Source organism: Labrus bergylta, chromosome 19 (assembly GCF_963930695.1).
Source record: "Labrus bergylta chromosome 19, fLabBer1.1, whole genome shotgun sequence".
NCBI lineage: Eukaryota > Metazoa > Chordata > Actinopteri > Labriformes > Labridae > Labrus > Labrus bergylta.
In genome coordinates this window covers 21,346,225-21,368,317 of record NC_089213.1, presented here as the reverse complement: position 1 = coordinate 21,368,317, position 22,093 = coordinate 21,346,225, and the positions used below count along the sequence as shown (strand labels likewise).

General features: G+C 38.9%; 3 protein-coding genes and 2 non-coding genes across 7 annotated transcripts; 4 read left to right on the top strand and 1 right to left on the bottom strand.

Moving 5' to 3' along the window:
- The first annotated feature begins 2,232 nt into the window (after positions 1-2,232).
- On the top strand, positions 2,233-10,407 carry LOC109984500 (14-3-3 protein beta/alpha). 2 transcript variants are annotated; one of them, XM_020634683.3, is made up of 6 exons: positions 2,233-2,390; positions 4,525-4,838; positions 6,628-6,751; positions 7,490-7,653; positions 8,515-8,610; positions 8,972-10,407. In XM_020634683.3, exons 2-6 carry the CDS (start codon positions 4,539-4,541, stop codon positions 9,044-9,046), a joined length of 759 nt encoding a protein of 252 aa, XP_020490339.1. In that variant the 5' UTR covers positions 2,233-2,390; positions 4,525-4,538; the 3' UTR covers positions 9,047-10,407. The 2 variants fall into 2 exon arrangements, with proteins under 2 accessions (XP_020490339.1, XP_020490340.1); XM_020634684.3 differs by lacking the exon at positions 2,233-2,390 and adding an exon at positions 2,953-3,105.
- Positions 10,408-11,893: 1,486 nt separating this feature from the next.
- On the top strand, positions 11,894-18,341 carry LOC109984495 (polyadenylate-binding protein 1A). Of its 2 annotated transcripts, none has more exons than XM_020634677.3 (14): positions 11,894-12,589; positions 13,933-14,126; positions 14,503-14,618; positions 14,816-14,955; positions 15,071-15,165; positions 15,252-15,389; positions 15,728-15,823; positions 15,918-16,284; positions 16,409-16,519; positions 16,643-16,788; positions 16,888-16,972; positions 17,269-17,399; positions 17,700-17,799; positions 17,960-18,341. In XM_020634677.3, the coding sequence occupies exons 1-13, from the start codon at positions 12,397-12,399 to the stop codon at positions 17,790-17,792; spliced, it is 1,905 nt and encodes a 634-aa protein (XP_020490333.1). In that variant the 5' UTR covers positions 11,894-12,396; the 3' UTR covers positions 17,793-17,799; positions 17,960-18,341. The 2 variants fall into 2 exon arrangements, with proteins under 2 accessions (XP_020490333.1, XP_020490334.1); XM_020634678.2 differs by having other exon boundaries at positions 11,895-12,589; positions 16,646-16,788.
- Positions 13,554-13,690, top strand: LOC114920345 (small nucleolar RNA SNORA5). The gene has a single exon (XR_003808667.1). It is a non-coding gene; the product is annotated as a small nucleolar RNA SNORA5 (small nucleolar RNA).
- Positions 15,480-15,614, top strand: LOC114920346 (small nucleolar RNA SNORA5). Its single transcript, XR_003808668.1, has one exon. It is a non-coding gene; the product is annotated as a small nucleolar RNA SNORA5 (small nucleolar RNA).
- A 755-nt stretch (positions 18,342-19,096) lies between the features above and the next one.
- Positions 19,097-20,979, bottom strand: LOC109984497 (type-4 ice-structuring protein LS-12). The gene is made up of 4 exons (XM_020634679.3): positions 20,888-20,979; positions 20,192-20,257; positions 19,964-20,087; positions 19,097-19,495 (listed from the first exon to the last, which is right to left on the bottom strand). The coding sequence occupies exons 2-4, from the start codon at positions 20,235-20,237 to the stop codon at positions 19,282-19,284; spliced, it is 384 nt and encodes a 127-aa protein (XP_020490335.1). The 5' UTR covers positions 20,238-20,257; positions 20,888-20,979; the 3' UTR covers positions 19,097-19,281.
- Between the last annotated feature and the right edge of the window lie 1,114 nt (positions 20,980-22,093).

Here is a 22,093-nt window from a genome sequence, read left to right as displayed (position 1 = left end):
CCAATGTGCAGGACATTATGCATTACATATATCAACAGTCCTGCAATGTGGGTGCAACTTTTGTATACAACATAAAATGCAAAACAGAAGTTAAATTATGTTTTTCTTAACATATGAAGTCAGTCAAAATGAAAGCATCGAGCTGATTACTATTTTAAGGAAATACCACTTTACAGAATAGAACTTTGACGCAAACATGAACACCAGTGCCAAATACAAAAATATATTCAAATTGTAATACAATAAATACCTCAATGGTGCAATGTTGGACATGATACTAGCTTTTATTAACGCCCTGTATTAGCCAAACTGCTGACAGCAGGAAATGACTCAAACTTCTGCGCTGTGTGTCTCATTAACACAAACAATAAATCCTGTTTGAACCCATTACTCACTTGACCAGCTGTAAATCTAACAATAAGCTCTCATTTCCTTTGGCCACTTTTCCCCTGCCATGATGGATGCATCAGATATTCTCAGACTCTGACTCAGTGACAGAAGAGATGTATTGTCCTGTTATACACAGAAGGAACAACCATGGAACTGTGTTTACTGATGTACATGACAGATGGATACACACACAAACACACACACACACTTATGCAAGATATCCTTTTTTCCACATCTGCCTTGCTGGAATTTAGAAATGGTCGACCAGGAAATATAAGGCAGATAAGCTCTCACACAAAATGAATCGGGCTGCATGTATTTAGCAATATAGGAATTAGTAATATTAACAAAAGCAATATATTATCTTTTTCCAGGCGCATGTCTCACTTCGATGAACAGACAAAGGCAAACTAAGTACTGCTCTACCTTCACTGGTAATTCATTTAGACCAAATCAGAAAACAATAATTGTTAATATATATTTCTATCTCTTTACCTCCTTAGAAAACTCCATCAAAAGAAAACTGATTTAGACACACCATGTTTTTCCACAACATGTTTTCGCTGGAATTACTGATTATACCTCCAGTTCAATTTCTATTTTTACTAAGACTTAGCAACTGGGTGTTTCCAGTGTTTGTAGTTTGTTTCTTAAAGTAACATTTTGTGATCATCACTTTCATTCATATTGCATCATCTGCAGCTGGAGGTTTCCATGAATATCTCTCGACTTTCCCATTGCATCAGTAGAACACTTTTTATTTACTATTAGCATCATAACCTTTTTACAAACGTATCTGCTTTGAAGGAGGGCTGTTGTGCCTTAATGGGCCTGACTACGAAACTTTTCTGCCTGACAGTCTACAACCTTTGATGAAACTATTTTGCCATATGTCTAGCAAGAAAGACCAGTTGACATTGTTGTGTGATAAGCTACTCTAATAAATCACTGGTTGCTAATTGCAAGACCTGTGGAACTAGATAAATATAGATGGTGGCTTGATAGGCTACTTGGGGGCAATGGCTCACAACTGAAATTGCTCACCTAATCATAGTGTATAGTTACTTTGAAGCCTGGAGAAGGAGAATATTTACTTCGACAAGCCTAGGATTTAAACACAATTTAAATGTATATTGTTGTATTTAATGTATGTTCAGGGTTATATACTGTGTGACCTGTCAGACAGGCTCAATAGATTTGACCACTGATATGTCTAAACATAATTAACATAACTTGCTATTAAAGTCAAGTGTTTTCTCACTATTTATTTACTACATTAACAGACTTGCTGATTACTGTGTGTGTAACACATATGGTTCTGAATTGTCTATTTGCATATACTAATCATCAATTTATGGTAGTAGTAAAACTGAACTCAAAGGGCTGGCATATGGAGCTTTGTCCATCGACGTATGCCCAGATACCAAGTTTCCATAGCAACTACTAGTATGTAGGACACTTGTGCAGTGGAGATCTAGAGCGAGACCCCTCTCACTTCCGGGTTGGATTTGGTTCGTCCTGGACATATTTATCGATTGATTTTGTTGAACTATAAAGCGGTATATAGTTTTCTGTCCCTGCTTTGTGAGAAATCCGTTTCTAAATCTATAATTATCTGTAACATTTAGAATCGTTCTGAAAACGCTAAGGACAAAATATATGAACTACATGTCCCACAAGTCTTTGCGGGCGTTGCTGTACAAACCCTTTTTCACGTTCTTGAAATAACACAATTAAAGCTATACACTTAACATGGCTTAACATAATTCTTGAATGTAAAACATGTAACAAAGTTTAAAAATGTTTCATGTATCCACTCTCTACGCTTAAAAAAAAGCCTGAAAAGATGGTTGCCCTAGCAACCCAAGTCTGACGTCATTCGTCCCGGTGCGACCCTGCTGCTGTGTCTTTGATTGGAGGGAAACCCCGTGGATGAGCGGGAGAGATCATCAGCTGTGCGGCCGGGAGTCAGGAACAGCATCGTCTAAAGACACTCACAGGTTAGTACAAACTTACTTATCGCTCATAATCGATGCTATTTTCGACGGGAAACCGTTGAAATGCCGTCTTGTGTTGAGGGAACCCGTTTAATCCCGCATGAATCGTTGTTACTGTGACCGTAAGAGGAAACCAGTGATGCGCCGCTGCTCAGTCATTGTTCGGCTCTTACTGAATGGGAAGCAATGGTGTACTTTATCTATTTCCTTCACTGGCTCTGTTTAGAATGCAGCATTCGGTTATACACAGTATTTTCTATGGATGGAAGAACCTTAAATGTGTTCTTGATGCTCAAAAAAACCAACATTTTGGGTCTGTGTTCCGGAAAACGAAAAAGGGCGTTCACTATGAAACAAACCAAGCTGGGCTCCTTTCATTGTAGTTGATGTGATTCGGTGACACCATTACGGGGTTTTTATCCGCCATCTTCAGCTATATTTAACGTTTTTCCTCATTATGTAATAAAAATAAAAAAGCCATTTGACGTAGTAGACTGTTCTTTGAGGATTTGAACCCCTCCCGAATACAGTAGGAGCCCAGTGGGCAGGTGTGTGCGTGCGCGTGCATGTCTGTGTGACGTGAAACTGGGTGGCCAACATTCCTCAGAAGGGTGCAGGTGTCTGCGTGCTGGCAAATCTGACTCACTGGTCGTGGGATTTTAGAAATGCTGGTCTCATAGGCTTGGTAACGTTACTACTTCATTGAACAAGGCAGCTGGTAAGCAGTCATTTTCAGATGATGTTTTATTTATATATATATATATATATATTTATATACTGAGTTAAAATGAGAATAAGACCAAAATTAGACGTGATAGATTACGGCCATTTTGGTTCACCTGTATTATTCTAAAAGCATTCTCTGAAACAAATTAGACTTACATTAAAGGTGATTTACAGCGATTATTTCGATGTTTTTTAGATTATGTAACATGCTGCAGAAATTATTAGGTTATTATATTATTATTTTACTGTTTCCCTGCAAAAGCAATGGATACACGAAAACAATTCGAAAACTGATATTTTGGTAGTTATTCATATTTTATTGCTTATTTTAAAAAAATAACTGATATATTGATTAATTGAAAAAGGCTTTGCAAGCTAATTTAATATGAAAGAAATCGTTAGTTGCAGCCCAATACAGCACCCTCTATGGGTCACCTTGTGCCTTGGGCAGTATTCTGATACTTGAAAACCTCTTTATATTACATTCTACATTTCATTACCCAAACAATTATTCTAGAAAAACATCTACTGCTTATTGCAATGGACAAGTTGATTTAGTCAGTGAAGCAAACTATAATTATTGGATGGGATATGTAAAGGGTTACTTGCAGCCTCTCAATACTTTCTGTTGTCGGTTTGGTGGCCTTTCAATTAGACAGCCACAAAAAATGTTGAAATTACAACATTTGACATGCTATTATATAAATATCTGTCTTTCAGCTTAATGTGAATAGGTCTGCATAAACTATTTTGAGTCAAGCCTTCTGTATACCACTTTCTCTTGTTGTAGTGCTTATGTCTTGCTTTCCAAGTAAATTTAGTCACCAGTATAAATCAAGTCTGTGCCAGTCTGTGAGTCCCGATGAGCCAAGCTGGTTGAAATCCAAAAAACACAAAGCTTTTGGACACACCCAAGATGCATTCAGTATTACAAAAAAGAGAAAGTGAACCTCTGATGAGATTTCAGCACAAAATAAAGGGATGAATATGCGCTAACTAATGTGATTTTAGTGAAAATATCCAATTTGTTTAACACCGTCTTCTTTTTGAATCTAATATTCTTAACTATTTTAGGGTCTTCAATATTTTTCTTTAATTCAAATGTGCATTTACTTGCATACCAGATACCAGGTTGTTCTGAGAAATCAGGTTAGACAGGAAGTTGAGGAGGAAGGACTGAATGACAAGGCGTTAACATGTACGACTATCTTCCTTCAATCAGGTTAAATGACCTAAGTGAGGAGAAACGTGAAGAGAGAGAGAGAGAGGGGAGGGTCCTCATCCCATCATCATGCTACTCCTCTCTTTCTCATCTGGATTCTGCCCTCCCCCAATGCGCTCTCCTCTTTCCTCCTAATCCGACCTCTCTTTTCTTTTGTCCCTCCTAACTCCCTCTCCTTCCTTCCCTCAGCCCACACAGGAGCCATGGCAGACAAGGAGGAGCAGGTACAGAAAGCCAAACTGGCCGAGCAGGCTGAGCGCTACGATGACATGGCTGCAAACATGAAGTGTGTCACAGAGCTGGGTTCGGAGCTCAGCAACGAAGAGCGCAACCTGCTCTCTGTTGCCTACAAGAACGTGGTGGGGGCTAGGAGGTCCTCCTGGAGGGTGATCTCCAGCATAGAGCAGAAGACAACGACTGACGACGAGAAGAAGCTAAAGTTGGCCAAGGAGTACAGGGAAAAGGTTGAGAAGGAGCTGAAGGACATCTGCCTCGAAGTCCTGGTAAGAAGCACAGAAGGAGGTTGAATATGGGTTAGGAATTTGAGGGAATGAAAGCCAAATTTGAGATTAATGGACAGAAGCTATGGTTGTCATTTGTTTCTGTTGAAGATTTTGGGTCAACTGTTAAAAAGGGATGTGATCTTTTTTGATTGGTGATCAAATTAAATATTTGTGTTGACCAATTTGTCATCCCATTTGTCATTTATCCTATCCCATTGTTAAGGCAATTTTAACTTGATTGTCTATGTCACCAATGCTTCTTGTAGGGCTGCATGATAATCCCCACAAGTGTTGACTTACTTTTATTCATTTATTACAAACCAGTTAAAAGAGGGTTAACTCCTCTGTCCTCGAGGGAAAGTTTTTATTGGGCACTGAGCCATGATCTGGTTTACATAAAAACCATCATAGAATCATGACAAGCTACCAACACAATGCTAAGAAGTTGCTTCATGTAAAAAAAACAATCAAGGGCTTTAAATTACTACTGCTGTGGTTCACAGTTTATCTTTGTGGAAATATCCACAGGTTCTATACTACGAAGTGAGTCAACATATTTAGGGTATCTTTCAGTAATCTGGTACCATCCCTGTCATAAATGATCTCACTATGTGGTCACACGAAGTAAGTTATCAACCTGATTACTCAACCCAAAGTTTCTATGAACATGTTAACACATAAGAGGGATGGTGGTCCCAACATATGACCAATTACCATCATGTAAAAGTCTGCTATCAGCAGATTGTAATATTTTACAAACTCAGATAAAACTATATTGGAAAATGATGACGTAGGACTAGTTAAACACATAATCTAGATTTAAATGAACACTGCTTTAGTGACATATGCAAGACAAACTGGCAGATTTTAAAAAAAGACGATACCAGTGGGTTTTTTTTAACTTCTTTTGATGCAACTCTCACATTGCCAACATTTTCCCTAATGTTTAGTCATGAAAACAGATCAGAGTTTGTCCAAGTATAGAGAATAGGCTTTGTTAAAAAAGCCTTTTCTCTGAATCAGTAGTTACAGAATGTGTACTTGATGCCAGCATTAAATTGATATAATAATATCTTTCATGAATAAAGTATTTTGCGTAAAAAAAGTCATACTTTCAAGATGGTAATTTCACACAGCTCTCTTATCATGACAATCGATCGATCAGTAGGCATTGTTATTTTGTCAGTTGATCTCTTATCACAAACATAACTCAAATTTAACCTGCTCATAGTGAAGAGGACATGCTTTTGTATTTGTTTTTAATTTTTGTTCTGACTTTTCTGTTTGTAAATGAAGAGACAGTCCTTTTCTATAATTCCAAAAAGATAAAACCTCTGCCAGTCACAAGAATTACTTGATACATTGCATGCTGTGGTCGAGATGTTGTCTCCTTCCTTGTTATAATCTGTTGATACCGAAATTAAGAATCAAAAATGTATTTAATCAGACAAAATCCTCATTAACATTAAAGCTTTAGTTTCAATAGAGGCAGAAAGAGCAGCATAAAAATCAACAGATACGAGATGAAACTAGAAAACCTGTCTCTGAACCATAATGAAGACCTACGCGATGAACAGCACTGGTGTTAAGGTTGAAGGAATGGAGGATATGAGCCACCCACAGCAGTGGCAACGGGTTAATCCTTTAAAGCAAACAAATATGTTGACTGTTTTGTAGCATCCTCTTTATCATAGTGTTGTCTCGTTAACTTACACCTTACAGTTGCTATTTACATTGTGTGTTGCACTCTTCACATTTCAACACATGTTTTGGACATTATCATTTGCAGGGGCTGCTGGACAATCATCTGATCTGTGGTGCGAAAATATCTGACAGCAAAGTCTTCTACCTGAAGATGAAGGGAGACTACTACCGCTACCTGGCTGAGGTAGCCTGTGGCGATGAAAGGCAGAGTAAGTAGAGCAGACCTTAGATTTTTACCACTGGTAGATGAATTTGTTGCCATGGCAACAAGGGCAGGTGTTTATGAAGTATCTTTGGAGACTGCGGCACCCTTAACATGCATTTTTGATGACAAATAGTTACCTCCTAAATGGTAGATTTTTGTTTCAAAACATTCAAAATGACATCGAAATGAGTTCTTTTTCATTTTTCTAGAGCTGCAGTGACGAATTGTTGAGTTGTCTCTAATAAGTCATTTAAAAAACAAATTTCCTGATTGCAACAAATTTGATTGTAGATTTCCAAAATGTGAATGTTTTTTGGTATCTTCACCCCCTGTGATAGTAAACTGGAAAAATAAGTCCTTTGGTCTTTGGAAAACACTGATTATCATTTGTCATCATTTTCTGACATTTTATTTTTAATTAATTGGTCGTAAGATTTTGTGAATTGAATATAATGAAACAAACTATTCAAGGAAACCTGAGGGTTGAAGGAAATCATGAATCATCCTTTTCCAGACTTGAACAAATAATTTAAAAAAAAGAATCATCACATGATTTCATAATCAGGACAAATATTAACTGCAGTCCCTCGAGAGAGTTGGAGAAGGAGCAGGGCTCAGGTGTTATGTCTTTATAGTATGAGTATCTCTGTTTTTGCATCCTTTTGTTAATAGTGGGCAAAAATGTTTGTGACTGTAAAAGCAGAAGAATATTAACTTTGTGATTTGTCTATCCTGTCTGTAGGCGTCATCAAGTGCTCACAAGATGCCTACGATGAAGCATTAAAAACTGCTGAAGGTGATATGCAGCCTACACATCCCATCCGCCTAGGCCTGGCTCTTAACTTCTCTGTCTTCTTTTATGAGATCGTCAACTCTCCTGAGAAAGCCTGCGAACTGGCCAAAAGGGTAACACCCTTCCTCTTCTCACATCCCTGATTGGTGTTCTTATTAAAATGTCCTGATTTAGGTGAAAACTAGGACAAGAGGGTGGCGTCAGGCTGGCAAGTGTAACACATCAGTTCTCTTAAAAGCAGAGGTTCATCCTGGCTCTTGTTCTCATTCAAACAGGGAATTGTCACAAGATGATTTCTAAAGGTCTTTTCCACAGCTTGTTAACTGTGTTATCATTTGCGGCCATTAAGCTCAGCTTAACAAACCAGCTTTGGAAAAACTCCTTTATACTTGCATAAGGTGATATCAAAGTGTTTGTCTCAAAAGAAAGCTTAATAGTATACTTTACTTGTTGTCAAAGCGCATATATAAAAGCACCAAGAAACACCATACTCTATACTTCTGCTTTTTCACACATTCATGAACTTTTTTTGAAAGCCTTGGTGCTCCAAAATTGTTAACATTCCTTGAGTTGCTGTTGTGTCTGTTCAACTGTAACACATAAATCTTAAGGACTGTTAGTATTGACATGACCTGTTAAAGATTGTCTTGTAAAGGCATGTGTATTTACAAAGGTGACAGGCTTCTATATACACAATATGCACATAGGGTTGTACATTTCTTTCCAGTGATGTACAGTGCCATTAAAAGGGTTGATATTAACCACGGTGTGTCCATCAAACATTTCTGCTGCTCACTTTGTGTGGTAGTATAATTCTGTACACGGGCTGCTTACTGGGTGTATTTTTCTTCATTTTTTGTGTTTTTTTCTCGGCCTGTGTCTATTTCAATCCATCTCATGTTGGAATTTGCTTTTTGCACAGTTCCTTTTTTTTTTTTTCTTTTAACATTGACAGCTGTCTCTGTCTCCTCCAGGCCTTTGATGATGCCATTGCGGAGCTGGATAACCTCAGCAGCGACTCCTACAAAGACAGCACCTTGATCATGCAGCTGCTCCGTGACAATCTGACAGTGAGTGTTTCATCTTGGACCGTGTCACGTTCTGTCGTCTCTTTGCTCTGTGGTGGTTGTGTTGGGTTCTTTTGGAAGCCTATCTCTCATATAAAAGGGGCTAACAGCCTTATTTCCAAATGATTTTCATGATGATGAGCTTTTTTTTAAGTACAAATTTAGAGGTATCAAATGTTTAAGATTGAAAGTTTAAATTTGGACTTAAAACATCATGACTTGGGCAATGTCATGATAAAGTTTTTTGTATTTTTAATGGGGAAAAAAATAGGCTTCCATAGATGTCCCATAACTTGTCAAACCTTGACTTAATATCTGATATGCAAAGTATGCACTAATCCTGGTTTCCCTGCTTTTGCCACAGCTCTGGACGTCTGACACCCAGGGTGATGGCGAGGGTGAGCAAGAGGAAACGGAGCCGGCGGCTGAGAAAAACTGAACATCGGGGGAAATTTAAAACCAGAAACACACATTTTTTACCTCTCACCAGCCTAAGTTGTGTGTGTGTGGATGTGTTTGCTCATACATGCACAGATATGTATGTTTACACTCCACTCACAATGTGTAAAGTACAGTTTGTGTGTGTGCAGATACATAGAAGTGTGTGTGTGTTTGTTAATTGTATGAGCACCTCCACAAAAAAAAGAATGGAATAGATCTTTTTGTTTTGGAGCATTACTCATTTTGTGAACCAATGGATGTTTATTTTAATTTAATTTTTGTCCATGGTCTAGTTCAGATAATATCCCTCCTTTAGATCTAAATCCGCACCATGCTCTATGACCTTATTCACTCTAGCAAAGTACTGCTGTTTCAGGAAAAAAAAAAACACAACTTTAATTGACTGTAACTATGATAATTTATATGACTTTACTTGAACTCAAGATTTACAATCTTTTTTCTAAATTTTAGGTCTAATCTGACTATGGCAGTGATCACGTAGATTGCAGAATTTCCCTTAGATCTATTATTATATTGCTTGTATCCATCCCACCCTGTAAGTGTCTGATTTAGCAGGTAGTGTTTTTATGGATGGTACATGTCATGGCTCATCGGTTTCAAATGTGCATTCAGGCTGAGGAAAGGTTTTCTGTGTGAATGGCCACTTGTGAAAACTGTGGTTTAAACTTTGGTTGAGAGGATTACATTCCATCGTACTGACATCTTTACACTCCCAGTGAAACATGTAGACTGTATCATTTCCTGCAATTTTCAGTAAGACAAGACAAGGTAAAGAAAGCCTGAGACAAAGAGAACAACTTGACAAACTGGCTTGATACTGTAACTTTTGATATTTTTATCTTTTTCGGCAGTGCAGAGGATACTTTGGCCATATGCACTTGTATGTGGCTTTCTACTCTTTTCTATTCAGGTGTTTTGTATTTTCTTTTTGTGTATTTTATTCCCTTTGACTCTTTATTTGACTCCTGGAATGTATGTGGTTCTCAGTAGTATGGTATGAGGGTTAGCTGTTCTTTGAAACTGGCTGTTTGTTTTCCTCCGCGTAGCGTTTAGCTTTGACCAGGTGATTTACAGTAACATTTACCTTTCTTGAAAGGACATTGTGAGAGAATACCTAACTAAAACAATGCTAAATACATACTGATTATTAAAAGTAACATGGTAGAAAGCTACGTATTGACCATTTAGTAGTTACAAAGTAGTGTTGGTTTCTTCTTATTACAGTATCTTGGTTTTAAAAAGATGGGACGCAGGATTCAGGATTTGCAAGTTACACTCTGAGTATGTTATTTGGTTATGTGCTTTCATGTAAGTGGAATTAAAACATTAAAAAAGTAAGTGTTCTGTGCTAAATCTTTTTGTTTCTTCTATGTACATGTAGAATGACATGTTCACACTTTATCAGTACAAATACATTAAAATAGATGTTCCTACTTCTAAAAAGCTGTTAGGGCAATCTTCAGCCTTAGAATGGAGTTTACATTTGGCCATCTCTCTTTAACAAAGCACATGCATTTGACAAAACTCCATTTTAGACCACAGCTCAACCTCTATTTCAAATGTAGTTTCCACCTCAATTGAGAACAAATATTTTAAATATGTATATATGATATGTTATTTGTAGAAACATAATAAGCATACACATATTTAGACTTTGGTGTTGAAAAGTTAGTCCTTTGCACCTTTATTAAATTTGCGTTAAGTCATTGTGCTTCTGTATTTTCTTCGGTTCCTGTCTTGAAGAAGGTGTCTACTGAATTATATTTTTGTACACTTTTAGACTTATTGCAGCTGAACAGATTAGCTTAAATATCACTTACATTATTGTTAAAAGTATCTAATTCGCTCTATTTATAGCAAGGAAATAAATATTTAAATACCTCGTGTTAGAGGAAATACACCGTGGGAAAAGGCTGCAGAGTTATGGTTTTACATTAATGCAGTATTTCAGTGACAACGCTGCCCTCTGCAGATGGTTAAGTTTAATGGGGGGGATGAGTCTCAGAAAATGGCCTACTAAAAAAGGCTAAACTGTCGAAAACCGCCCCACAACAACCTAGAAATGATTAATCCCACTGGTCTGATCAAATATTTACTCAATATAAAGTCTCTCTCTCATGAGAGATGTCAAGAAGCAACAAAACCTTTTACATTGTGTTGTTGAATATCAAAACCCTTACTAATCATAGCCCACATACTATAAGCACACAGCTGCTAACCATGCAGTAGTGAGTCCTGTGTCAGGTGGTAAGTAATCATTGACACTCAAGAGCAATTTCAATTTCGGCTTGAACAAGGCCCTGAAAAAACAAAGGCCAATTGTTTGAGTGATCTGGCTCTGTCTTTTTCTTTGAGAGCAGATGATTAAAGGGTGAAAGATAATAGCCACACTTGTAGTCAAAAACTGTATGTTAAATGTTAAGGGGTCAAGAGGCAATCCCACATACTACATGTGCTGAATAAAATATTGGCATCACATGATAATAAATGTTACCGTTAAATACATAGTCTGATTAAATGTCATACCTGGGGCATGACCAGCCCATGACAATCCCAATACTGCATTATTTCCAGCACTGGCATAAAAACTGCTATCAAGAGAAAGTTCTATATTCTCCATAAGGTAGAACTAAATTACTGTGCATTATAGTCAATATAAACGACCATTTGAGCCTTTAACAATAAGGTTGTGCATGATTTCATCATCATGCGTACAGTAGTTGTCAACGCCCCATTGTGGAGTTTTTTTCAACTGTACTAGAAGCTGATTGGTCAATTTCTATGACGCGCTCGATGGTATATATCAAACAACTTCCCGGCGGTACCCTCCCCTCAACCCCGGCTGTTAGTGCTGTGTGAGTGCGTGTGTGCTCCTGAGCTCGCTCGGCACACATTATAAAAAAAAATAAAAAAACAAAAAAAAATTCAAAACATAAAATACCAAAAAATCATTTTTTTTCTTTAAGTAACAAAGTCGGTGAAGCTGGAGCAGGCATTCGAGGACTGGACGGTAACGTACAAGAAAGTGCAGCAAAACGTTATATATCGAAATTCAGCCGACGTGTTTCTGGTTCCGAAGCGACGAACAGTTTTTATTTTAACATCTGCATCTGATTTTAACATCTGTTTTAACCCCATTTGAAACGTGTCAGTTGAAAACATTAATTTTAGGGGTTTCACTTGGTGACGGTTGCTACGGGATCCATCAGCATTCTGAAGCGACGTTACAAACGTTAACGGCAGCACACATTCTGTCGCCGCAAACTTTTTCCCCGTTTCAAATTGAAGCTTTGTCCGAGTATTTACGAGTCACCACAGCCAACGAGAATGAACCCCAGTGCTCCCAGTTACCCCATGGCCTCCCTTTACGTCGGGGATCTGCATCAAGATGTGACTGAGGCCATGCTTTACGAGAAATTCAGCCCAGCCGGAGCCATCCTGTCGATACGAGTGTGCAGGGACATGATCACCCGGCGCTCTCTTGGATACGCCTATGTCAACTTTCAACAACCAGCGGACGGTATGTGTTTATTCATCAGTAAACAGAGTAATGTGACTTATAAAGTCATGTGTGGTTTTAAATGACAGTTCTGGACAAGTGACAGCACTCTACCATGTGACTGCGGCCGACATATTAGTGGTAGGGTCTCCTCAGTTGAACCACCCTGCAGTGGCGTAGCAGGAACCACCACGTCTGCACACCCAGCCCCCCCCCCCCCCCCCCAGTACTGTAATCTAACAGTGGTCCGCTAGCTAGCTGCCATCTACACCCAGAAAGGGGCTGGGTCGGCATCGTTTGGGCAAAGTGCCCGGATGGGTTGCTCTCATGAATGTGTGTTTTTTTTATCTTGTTCTGTCAGGACAACACCCAGAGTACCCAGAGATGCCAGACGTAACAGTCGAATTAAATCTTATCAGAATGTTTGCTGAACCGTTTTTATTGATTTATAAACAAGTCTATGTAAATTTCTCAAATGTTGGGTTAGAAATGTAATCTTTCCTGCTTTTGAAGACAACCCCCCCCCCCCCCCCCCCCCCGCCCAAACACTACAACCCACCACTTAGTCTGGATTCTAATGATAAAAGATAAGGAGGTCTTGTTGTTGAGGTATTTTGCACTAGTTTTAATATTGGGTGGGCTGTATAGATACAAATTCTCTATCCTGTTGCATGTCATTTTTTCCAGTATCATTATCAATATTCTGTGGTAGTTTCATTTTAAGAATCATATTCAAGTTATTTAAAGTAAGTCAATCCGACATAAAGTTAACAAAACAATACATACCCCACCTCTGTTGTTTTCCTGATGCATTATCAACAGATGTCAGTTAAAGACTACATTTCTTCAATTATCTAAAATATCTCAAACTATTAAAAATGTTTTTTTTAAATATTTTTAACCAGCATGAAAGCATTAACTGCAAGCTTCAATTAAAGTTATTACCTTAACTGCATTTTTTTTCTGTTCGAACATATTGAAAGATAGCAGCTTTGTCAAATTCAGTGCTCCCTCTTAAATAGGTTGCACTGGCCAAAATGGCTGCAACAATGACTCTGTAGTTCATGGGCCCCATATGTCTTTACCATGGATGCTGGGGATAAATATGTACTACAAACAAAATCATTGGAAAAAAGTATGTTCTGCAGATTTTGATGACTTACTGATCTCTGACTATGTCTACCAGCATGACAACATGGAGTATGGACCATCTTTTCCTCTGAATATGACTTAGTATCATATTCAGTGGAAAGTATGACACCCCCCCAGTTTAACAGCCTCGCCCTTAACAAGTGCTACATAATTTGAAAATCTAATTCCCTTTATAATTCAGCTCCTCTTTCGTGTGCTGTTTCTCCCTACAGCCGAGCGAGCACTGGACACCATGAACTTCGATGTGATCAAGGGGCGGCCTGTGCGCATCATGTGGTCGCAGCGTGATCCATCACTGAGGAAAAGTGGAGTGGGAAACATCTTTATCAAGAATCTTGACAAGTCCATTGACAACAAGGCTCTGTATGACACCTTCTCTGCTTTTGGAAACATCCTGTCCTGTAAGGTAAAAGACTAGTAGTAGCTCACTTTGCTTCCAGCTGAGGGTTAGCCAGCTGTTGTTGGAGTCACATAGCATTGTGAGAGGTATAATTTGCCCGAGTGTGTTGTGTAACTAACAACCAAATAATTAATGACTATAATAATGACAATAATTAAAAGACATAAGAGGGGTGCAGTGTTTTAACATTCACGCAGTAGAAATAATTTCTGAACTTTGCTTATTTCCTAAAGCAAGACGAGTCACAATAGAAAGTAATTTAAGAAGAGGACATGAAATTCAAAAGTGCTCTTAACAGACATTAAATAAACTCTTACTGCAGGTGTGTATGTGTGTGTGTGTGTGGCTGGCCTTACATGAGCATGTGTTTTCCCTCTCGAAGGTGGTCTGTGATGAAAATGGCTCTAAAGGCTACGGCTTTGTGCATTTTGAGACTCAGGAGGCCGCCGAACGAGCCATTGAGAAAATGAATGGCATGCTTCTCAATGACAGGAAAGTGTAAGTGAATGTTTTGACTAGTTTGAAGTTATTTTGATTTGGATACTAATGTGTGAAATGGTGGGAAATGATTAATTTCGCACTTGGTCTGATTGTAGTTTTTCAGTAATGCTCGAGCATTTTCAAACGTTGCTGGCTAAAGGAGACGGCCCTGCCAGTGTCTAATAAAAAACTATTGAATGTCAATTTCAACATAGATTTGTTGGCCGCTTCAAATCTCGCAAAGAGCGCGAGGCTGAGCTGGGTGCCCGAGCCAAGGAGTTCACAAATGTCTATGTTAAAAACTTTGGAGAGGACATGGATGATGAAAAGCTGAGGGAAATCTTCAATAAATATGGTCAGTCAGTACCTGGTCTGCCTCTCTGAATACTTGTACAGTGTTGTTTTTTTATCTTCTACAGTTAAATATGGGACAGAATATCATCACTAAAGGTAATTTCTCTGCTTCTTAGGACACGCCATGAGTATTCGTGTAATGACAGATGACAATGGAAAATCTAGAGGCTTTGGGTTTGTCAGCTTTGAGAGGCACGAGGATGCCCAGAAGGTGAGAGTTCAACCAACAATTTTCATGGGACTTTTCTAAAGATGAATCCTTTCTGTTGTTGACATAGTTTTCTCTTTTTGCGACAGGCAGTGGACGAGATGAACGGGAAGGAGATGAACGGCAAGCTGATCTACGTTGGCCGAGCCCAGAAGAAGGTGGAGCGCCAGACGGAACTTAAGCGCAAGTTTGAGCAAATGAAACAAGACCGCATGACTCGCTACCAGGTCCTTTTTCTTCTTGTACTGCAAATTCAAAGAATATGCCACAGTCTCTTAGCCTTTGTCTTATTGTCTAGACACGCATATTGGAAAAACTGCAGCTTTGTCAAATTCAGTGCCCCGTCATTGGTAGGTCGCACTGGCCAAAACAGCTGCCACAGTGTCTGTAGTTCATGGGCCCCACTTTACCTCACTGTGGATTGAGGGGATAAATATGTACTACAAACAAAACACACAACCAACACAATGAGAATAAAAGGATGTTCTTGACAGTATGTTGGTTGGATTGTCCCTGCCTAGAAAATAGTGACACACATAAATCAACTCTACATTTTTTTTTTCAGGGTGTCAACTTGTATGTGAAGAACCTTGACGATGGAATTGATGATGAACGTCTTAGAAAGGAGTTCACGCCATTCGGCACCATTACCAGTGCCAAGGTAATATTAGATTTCTCTGATACCATTTTCAATTACTGGTGCTTATACTATTTTGAGTCCAGTTTTATTAATTAGTTTGACATCTTGCTCCCAGGTCATGATGGAGGGTGGGCGCAGCAAAGGATTCGGCTTTGTCTGCTTCTCGTCCCCAGAGGAAGCCACCAAAGCGGTGACAGAAATGAACGGGCGCATTGTAGCCACCAAGCCGTTGTATGTTGCCCTGGCCCAGCGCAAAGAGGAGCGACAAGCCCACCTCACCAACCAGTACATGCAGCGCATGGCCAGTGTGCGTGCAGTGCCAAACCCAGTCATCAACCCCTACCAACCAGCCCCACCCTCTGGATACTTCATGGCAGCCATACCTCAGGCCCAGAACCGTGCTGCTTACTATCCAGCTGCTGGGCAGATGGCCCAGATCCGCCCAAGCCCACGCTGGGCCACCCAAGGTGTCCGGCCTCAACGTGAGTATCTCAAACATTTTACTCCATCGATGTGTGCATGTACTGTTTTTAGAGACACATTAAAACAAGGTCAACCAAAGCAGTATTTTTTGCTTGTTTATGAAGACACTGTGTTTTTGTGCAGACTTCCAGAACATGCCAGGGACCATGCGTCCCTCAGGACCCCGCCCACAGACCTATGGGGCCATGAGACCTACCTCTCAGGTGCCCCGCATGATGTCCACTCAACGTGTCGGTCAGTCACCTTCATTCTGTTGTCTATTAGTCTGTAAAACTGAAGAGTAATACAGTTCACCTCTAAAGCTGCTGCTTGTGTCTTTGTTTTATGTTTCTGTCCCTCTTATGGCTTCTTTTTCAGCAGCTCAGACGATGGGTCCCCGACCAGCTACTGCAGCTGCTGCAGCAGCCGCCCCTGTGCGTGGAGTCCCTCAGTACAAGTACGCTGCAGGTGTCCGCAACCCAACCCAGCACATGACTTCTCAGCCACAAGTCAACATGCAGCAGGTAGGAATCATTGTTTGTCTGCTCGCCTAGACCTTTTTGTGCCATCCTTATGAGAAGAATGTGGTCTCACTTTTAATTTCCTTTCTCTTTTTTGTTCAGCCTGCTGTCCATGTGCAGGGACAGGAGCCTCTGACTGCCTCCATGCTTGCTGCTGCTCCACCACAGGAACAGAAGCAGATGCTGGGTAAGTGTCAGCAACAGATCTCAACATTCATCCTTTTCATCTCACTGTACCTTTTGTTAAGTAAGCAAAACCTTACCATACCGTTTAATAGGATTATTATTTGATGTCTGTTAGTCTGTCCTTACTGTGCTGTTCTTTATGTTTTAACTATTGTAAAGTGTCTTTGAGTTTTTAAAAGCGCTTATAAATAAAATGTGTTATTATTATTTATTATTATTATTATTATTTGTATGGTATTGTCACAGTTATTTGCTCTTTGGGATTGTATTTATTTTCTGTGTATGTGTCTCCTGTAGGTGAGCGTTTGTTCCCAATGATCCAGAATATGCACCCCAGCCTGGCAGGGAAGATCACTGGCATGCTCCTGGAGATTGACAACTCAGAGCTGCTTCACATGCTGGAGTCCCCAGAGTCTCTCCGTTCAAAGGTTAGTGCTTTATTTCATTAATGGTGAACACTTCCCTTTTTGCTTTTTCTTTGAAGAGATCAAGGGAAATTTTTGGTAAGTAAGTTGGAGAGAAAATCTTGATTGTCTACTAACCTGATTTATTGATAAAATGTATACACCACTCAGCCCTAGTGCTCCTCTCATTATAAGTCTTTGGAATTATGCCTCTGCCATCAACAGTCTGATTTGTAGGAAACAAACTAGGTGGATCTAGAGGACACTTTTAGATGATTCAACCATGATGATGTGGGGTTTCTTGCATTAAACACTTTTCTTTAGGTGGATGAGGCTGTGGCTGTCCTTCAGGCACACCAGGCCAAAGAGGCTGCCCAGAAGACTGTGACAAATTCAACTGGTGTCCCAAGTGTCTGAATCCAAGGTACAAATAGTCTTTTGGAGCTGCTTTATAAGCAGCTGGTTCTTGTTTTGGTTGAAGGGGAATACAAGTTGAATAAAAATGTATTCCAAATAATGTTTCAATATAGATGACAAGAAGTCATATCACTGATCGTCTTTTTATTTATTTATTTTATTCACAGGAGTGGTGAACGTTGAGAGACTAGATTCACCGATGGACAAAAGAATTTAAATGAGAAAAAGTGAAAAACGCCTAAAACAAAGTAAAAAGAAGTTAAATAATATAATAAAAACCGAATGGAAACAAGTCTCCAGTCAGGCCTGAAATGAACAGGCCTGATTTGTTGAGTTAAAAAGAAAAATACACAAAAAAATAGAAAAGTTCCAATAGAAAATGATCAATATATGAAGGGTTTTAAAGGAGAATTCTGTGAAAAATAAGACTGACAGCATTCCTTTCTTTCTTCCATTTTATCCCTTTTAAATGTTTGAATGTTTGGGCTGTAGAGGCCTGTTGTGGAATTTCCCTTGACCTTGCTTGCTTGAATAAAAATTTTAAAATTATTTTTTGTGTGTGTGAAATTTGTTTGTTTTGACGCTCGGCCACACTCGAATATGAATATATATATATATATATATATGTGTGTGTGTGTATATGTATTTCAACACCAGATGGGAAGTGTGGTCAAACATTCAAGATGTCTCAAGGTAAAATACATCTATAAAAATCATCTTTCAAATATAACATTTCAAACAAGGCAGCTTCATGTCTCGTCAGTTGCCTCGATCATCAGCATCCAAAATACTTTCCAAATGTTTTAATATTAAAACCGTTCTTAATGAAAATTGTGAAGAGGAAATGTTTAATTTCATATTCTTGATCAAGGCCTTTAGGCATTAAAGTCTGAAGAGTAAAAATGTGTAAACACTCTGAAGTAAGATGGTATTTACATCACCTCCTCATCTGGGAGGTTTGAATGTGTCTCAGGGAAGGAACAGGGTGATTAGCTTCTCTGAAATGTCCTGCCACTGGATTACAAAGAACCTGTGTCCAGATAGAGCTCCTTTCCTGGTGTTCTCTTTGAAAGATGATTGTTAGAGATAGCTCACCTTCGGATATTTTGAATGTTTGAACACACACCTTGATTATGCCTATCAGCCTATTGGTGTTGAAATCTCTATATATGGGTGTGGCCTCCATTTGTTTCTCATGACTAAATGAAAATATTTTACAATTCCAATCATGAAGTGATCAAAGATTACTACTGATTTTACACACACGCACACACAAAAGCATGAAATGGAACCGACTCTGAAGCTGTGTTTCAAATTTTTATTGAGCTTGTGGACAAGCAGTGCCAAATCCAATGCTAACAATTACTGAAACACATCTTAGGCTGTAGATCTTCTGCCTGCACTTTGAGGCCAGCCATCAAATGCAAGTAGCCCTGAGAAGATGGTGGAGTTGGGGCACTTCTGCATCTCTTTGTGAGGACGTCAGGCTTTAGTTAGCAATGGGCTGGGTCTGTTCCATGACCTTCTTGAAGATGGCCTCCAGCTGAGCCTGGAAGTTGTCGATCATGGGCTGGACCTGAGTCTGCACGTTGGTGGCCAGGGGCTTGATCTGCTCCTCGACGTTGGTGGCGTAGGTCTTAATTTGCTCCTGGATCTGAGTAGCCAGAGGCTCCAGCTGGGTCTTCTTGTCAGCAAGGAAGGTCCTGTGGGGTAGGGCAAGATAAAACGTGGACATGAGATCCTTTGACCTTGTTGTTATCAAAGTGCAGCCTCTGTCTGCAAAACTAAAAAATGAGTGGTCTTTTCCAGTTTATTTCACATGCAATTCTTAATTCTAGTCATTTACATATAAAAGTCCTGCATTTCACATTTTACCTTGGTGATTAAATTATGAGCAACAGAATTAAGTATTAAACTAGAAGAACTTAGAAAAATATTGGCCCCCAGTAAATCTTAAGCTTCTGTGTGATAGGTTATTATTACTAAATGGTAATTGTATAAGTTACTGTTTTAACGTTTGGCTTAGGTTACAAAATGAATCATATTGCTTTAGTATAAGAAGTCCAAGTTACAGCTCTTTATTCAAATAAGAACAAACTATTCATCAGCATGAGTCATGACTGAAAGCCTTGAGTTTAGGCATTGAGGGGGATGATGGTCTCTGTACTCACTGAGCCTGGTTTGCCAGGTCCTGGTTGTTGATCATCTCAGTCAGGTCAGTGGTGAGTTTGGTTTTCATCTCCTCGAAGTACTGGCTGAGCCTCTCAAGATCAGAGGCATCTTGAGCAAAGCTTCCTATGGGTTTACAAAAGCAGCAAAAGATTACATTTTCAACATGGAAAAAAAAACAAAAAACACTTCCACTCTCTTATTTTAAAGTACATGTGTGGTGTTCATACCCTGTGCCAGGGCAATCAGGGCGACGACTGCAATGAGGAATTTCATGGCTGCTGAGTGGACAGGACCTACAAAATAGAAAATGGATTCATTATTGATTAATGTTCTGCACCACACTTTGCATTATATAGATGTTTATGTAAGGTTTTTTATCAGTACCCTGTTTCTCAATCAGATGAATGACTCACTGATCAAAGGTCTTCTAGGAATCCCTGACAGCTTTTTATTTCTTAGTAGCTGTGTGTTTGTTGTAACCTCATATTCACCTCAAACTTGTTTAACTTATTTCCTTTTGGTTATGTGAAAGCTTAGACAACACTACTTATCACCATTATGTTTTAAAATAAGTTAACGCTTAAGTGATAACTATCGGCACAATTCTTTACTTTAATTAAGACAGAATGAAACTCCAATAAACTCCACATGAAGTGACGTTCAAATATCAACTTTTAAATAGCAAAAGGCAGTGTTTCATCACTTTAACCCCAAAAATTGTATTCTAACTTCATGAGAGAGTATAACATTGAAAACTAAAATGTTGATTTGATTTAAAACATCGACACCTTGAAGGTTCTAAAAATCTAAACTCTGGTAAGAGTTGAACGTCTTACATTCAGTAAGAAGTTTTGGATTTCTCTGAGTGCGTTCAATGTTTTTTTTAGCCCACGAGAAAATAGGATGAACAGAGTCACACTTACCTGAACGGCAGGAGAATTTGGACCGGATGGTGCCTTTCTGAAGGACTGTTGCTCCTCTTATAGTCCTCTGCGGTGATGCACCCCCTCCTGAAATGTGAACCTGATTGGACAAGATAAAGAAAACATTATTGGATGTTCTTTTTTGCCAGTGGGTGACTCACCAGCCTGACCCTTGCTGCTCTCTGTTCCACCTGGGCACACGCAACCAAAGTCCATCAATCCTACTGCTGACTGTCCAACATCAGTGTGCATCTTATCTTATTGATTAAATAAAACACTTAATCATTGGTAACAACATCATCACTGTGATGACAGTGAGGTTGTGTGTGAACGCTTAATCAGCTTCAACAGATATGATAACTGGCTTGTTGTTTTCTTGTGTTTCTCTGATTTTATTACACTGTGATTGAAAAGCACTTAGTAACTTGTCAAATAAAGCACAAATAAAATAAAGTGAATCATAAAGAAACAATTGTATCTATGTGTTACCTATAGAGCTCTGATTGAATCATTGATGTAATGTGTGTAACTTAAACATGCTGATGCTATCAGCCTTAAAATGTTAGCATTTAGCTCTAAAAAATGATTTTTATTCCCAGCACTGGTGAGCTCTGTTTGATTTATTGAATCACTTGATTTTCTGCTACTTTAATTATAAATGGTTTGTGTTTGTATGAAGGTCAACTTAGAGGACAGAAACTATGGCTGTGTGGTTGCAGGAAACACATCTGTCAGCATAACAACGATTCTGTGTCTCTGTTCTTCCATCTTTGGTTTCAGACTGAAATATTACAACTGTTATAAAAGCTTTGACAATTTTTTTCTTTTTTTAAATTTATGTAACCACGAAGAAACCTGATTGAGATTAAGAATATCATTTACAAGAATGTCCTGGCCAAGAGGGGCAGCAGCAGAATAAAAAAGTTACAGAAATAAAACACTGAGTAATTACAAACACAGATCACCAGAAAGTCATTATCCAAACATCCACAACCTGAAGCACCTTCCTCCAACACCTTCAATCTACTTTTAAAAGAGATTTAAAGAATGTGTTTGAAATGTCTCACAGATGGATCAGAGGCCAAAATGCTTGAGCAACACTTTGTAGTATGAAGATCAACTGTATTAACAAAGTAGACCAAAGATGGATCAGGAAAGTGTTTGTGACTCATGTTCATGTCTTCATCAGGATACATTCAAATCTTT

What these genes read in the sequence shown, in the direction of transcription:
- LOC109984500 (XM_020634683.3), top strand. Translation starts at nt 4,539, where the DNA reads ATGGCAGACAAGGAGGAGCAGGTACAGAAAGCCAAACTGGCCGAGCAG. An exon ending in CCTGCGAACTGGCCAAAAGG is followed by an intron (nt 7,654 to 8,514) that starts GTAACACCCTTC and finishes TGTCTCCTCCAG; the next exon opens with GCCTTTGATGATGCCATTGC. An exon ending in TGCTCCGTGACAATCTGACA is followed by an intron (nt 8,611 to 8,971) that starts GTGAGTGTTTCA and finishes CTTTTGCCACAG; the next exon opens with CTCTGGACGTCTGACACCCA.
- LOC109984497 (XM_020634679.3), bottom strand. Translation starts at nt 20,237, where the DNA reads ATGAAATTCCTCATTGCAGTCGTCGCCCTGATTGCCCTGGCACAGG. An exon ending in CCTGATTGCCCTGGCACAGG is followed by an intron (nt 20,088 to 20,191) that starts GTATGAACACCA and finishes GTAAACCCATAG; the next exon opens with GAAGCTTTGCTCAAGATGCC. An exon ending in GACCTGGCAAACCAGGCTCA is followed by an intron (nt 19,496 to 19,963) that starts GTGAGTACAGAG and finishes CCTACCCCACAG; the next exon opens with GACCTTCCTTGCTGACAAGA.
- LOC109984495 (XM_020634677.3), top strand. Translation starts at nt 12,397, where the DNA reads ATGAACCCCAGTGCTCCCAGTTACCCCATGGCCTCCCTTTACGTCGGG. An exon ending in CTTTCAACAACCAGCGGACG is followed by an intron (nt 12,590 to 13,932) that starts GTATGTGTTTAT and finishes TTCTCCCTACAG; the next exon opens with CCGAGCGAGCACTGGACACC. An exon ending in GAAACATCCTGTCCTGTAAG is followed by an intron (nt 14,127 to 14,502) that starts GTAAAAGACTAG and finishes TCCCTCTCGAAG; the next exon opens with GTGGTCTGTGATGAAAATGG.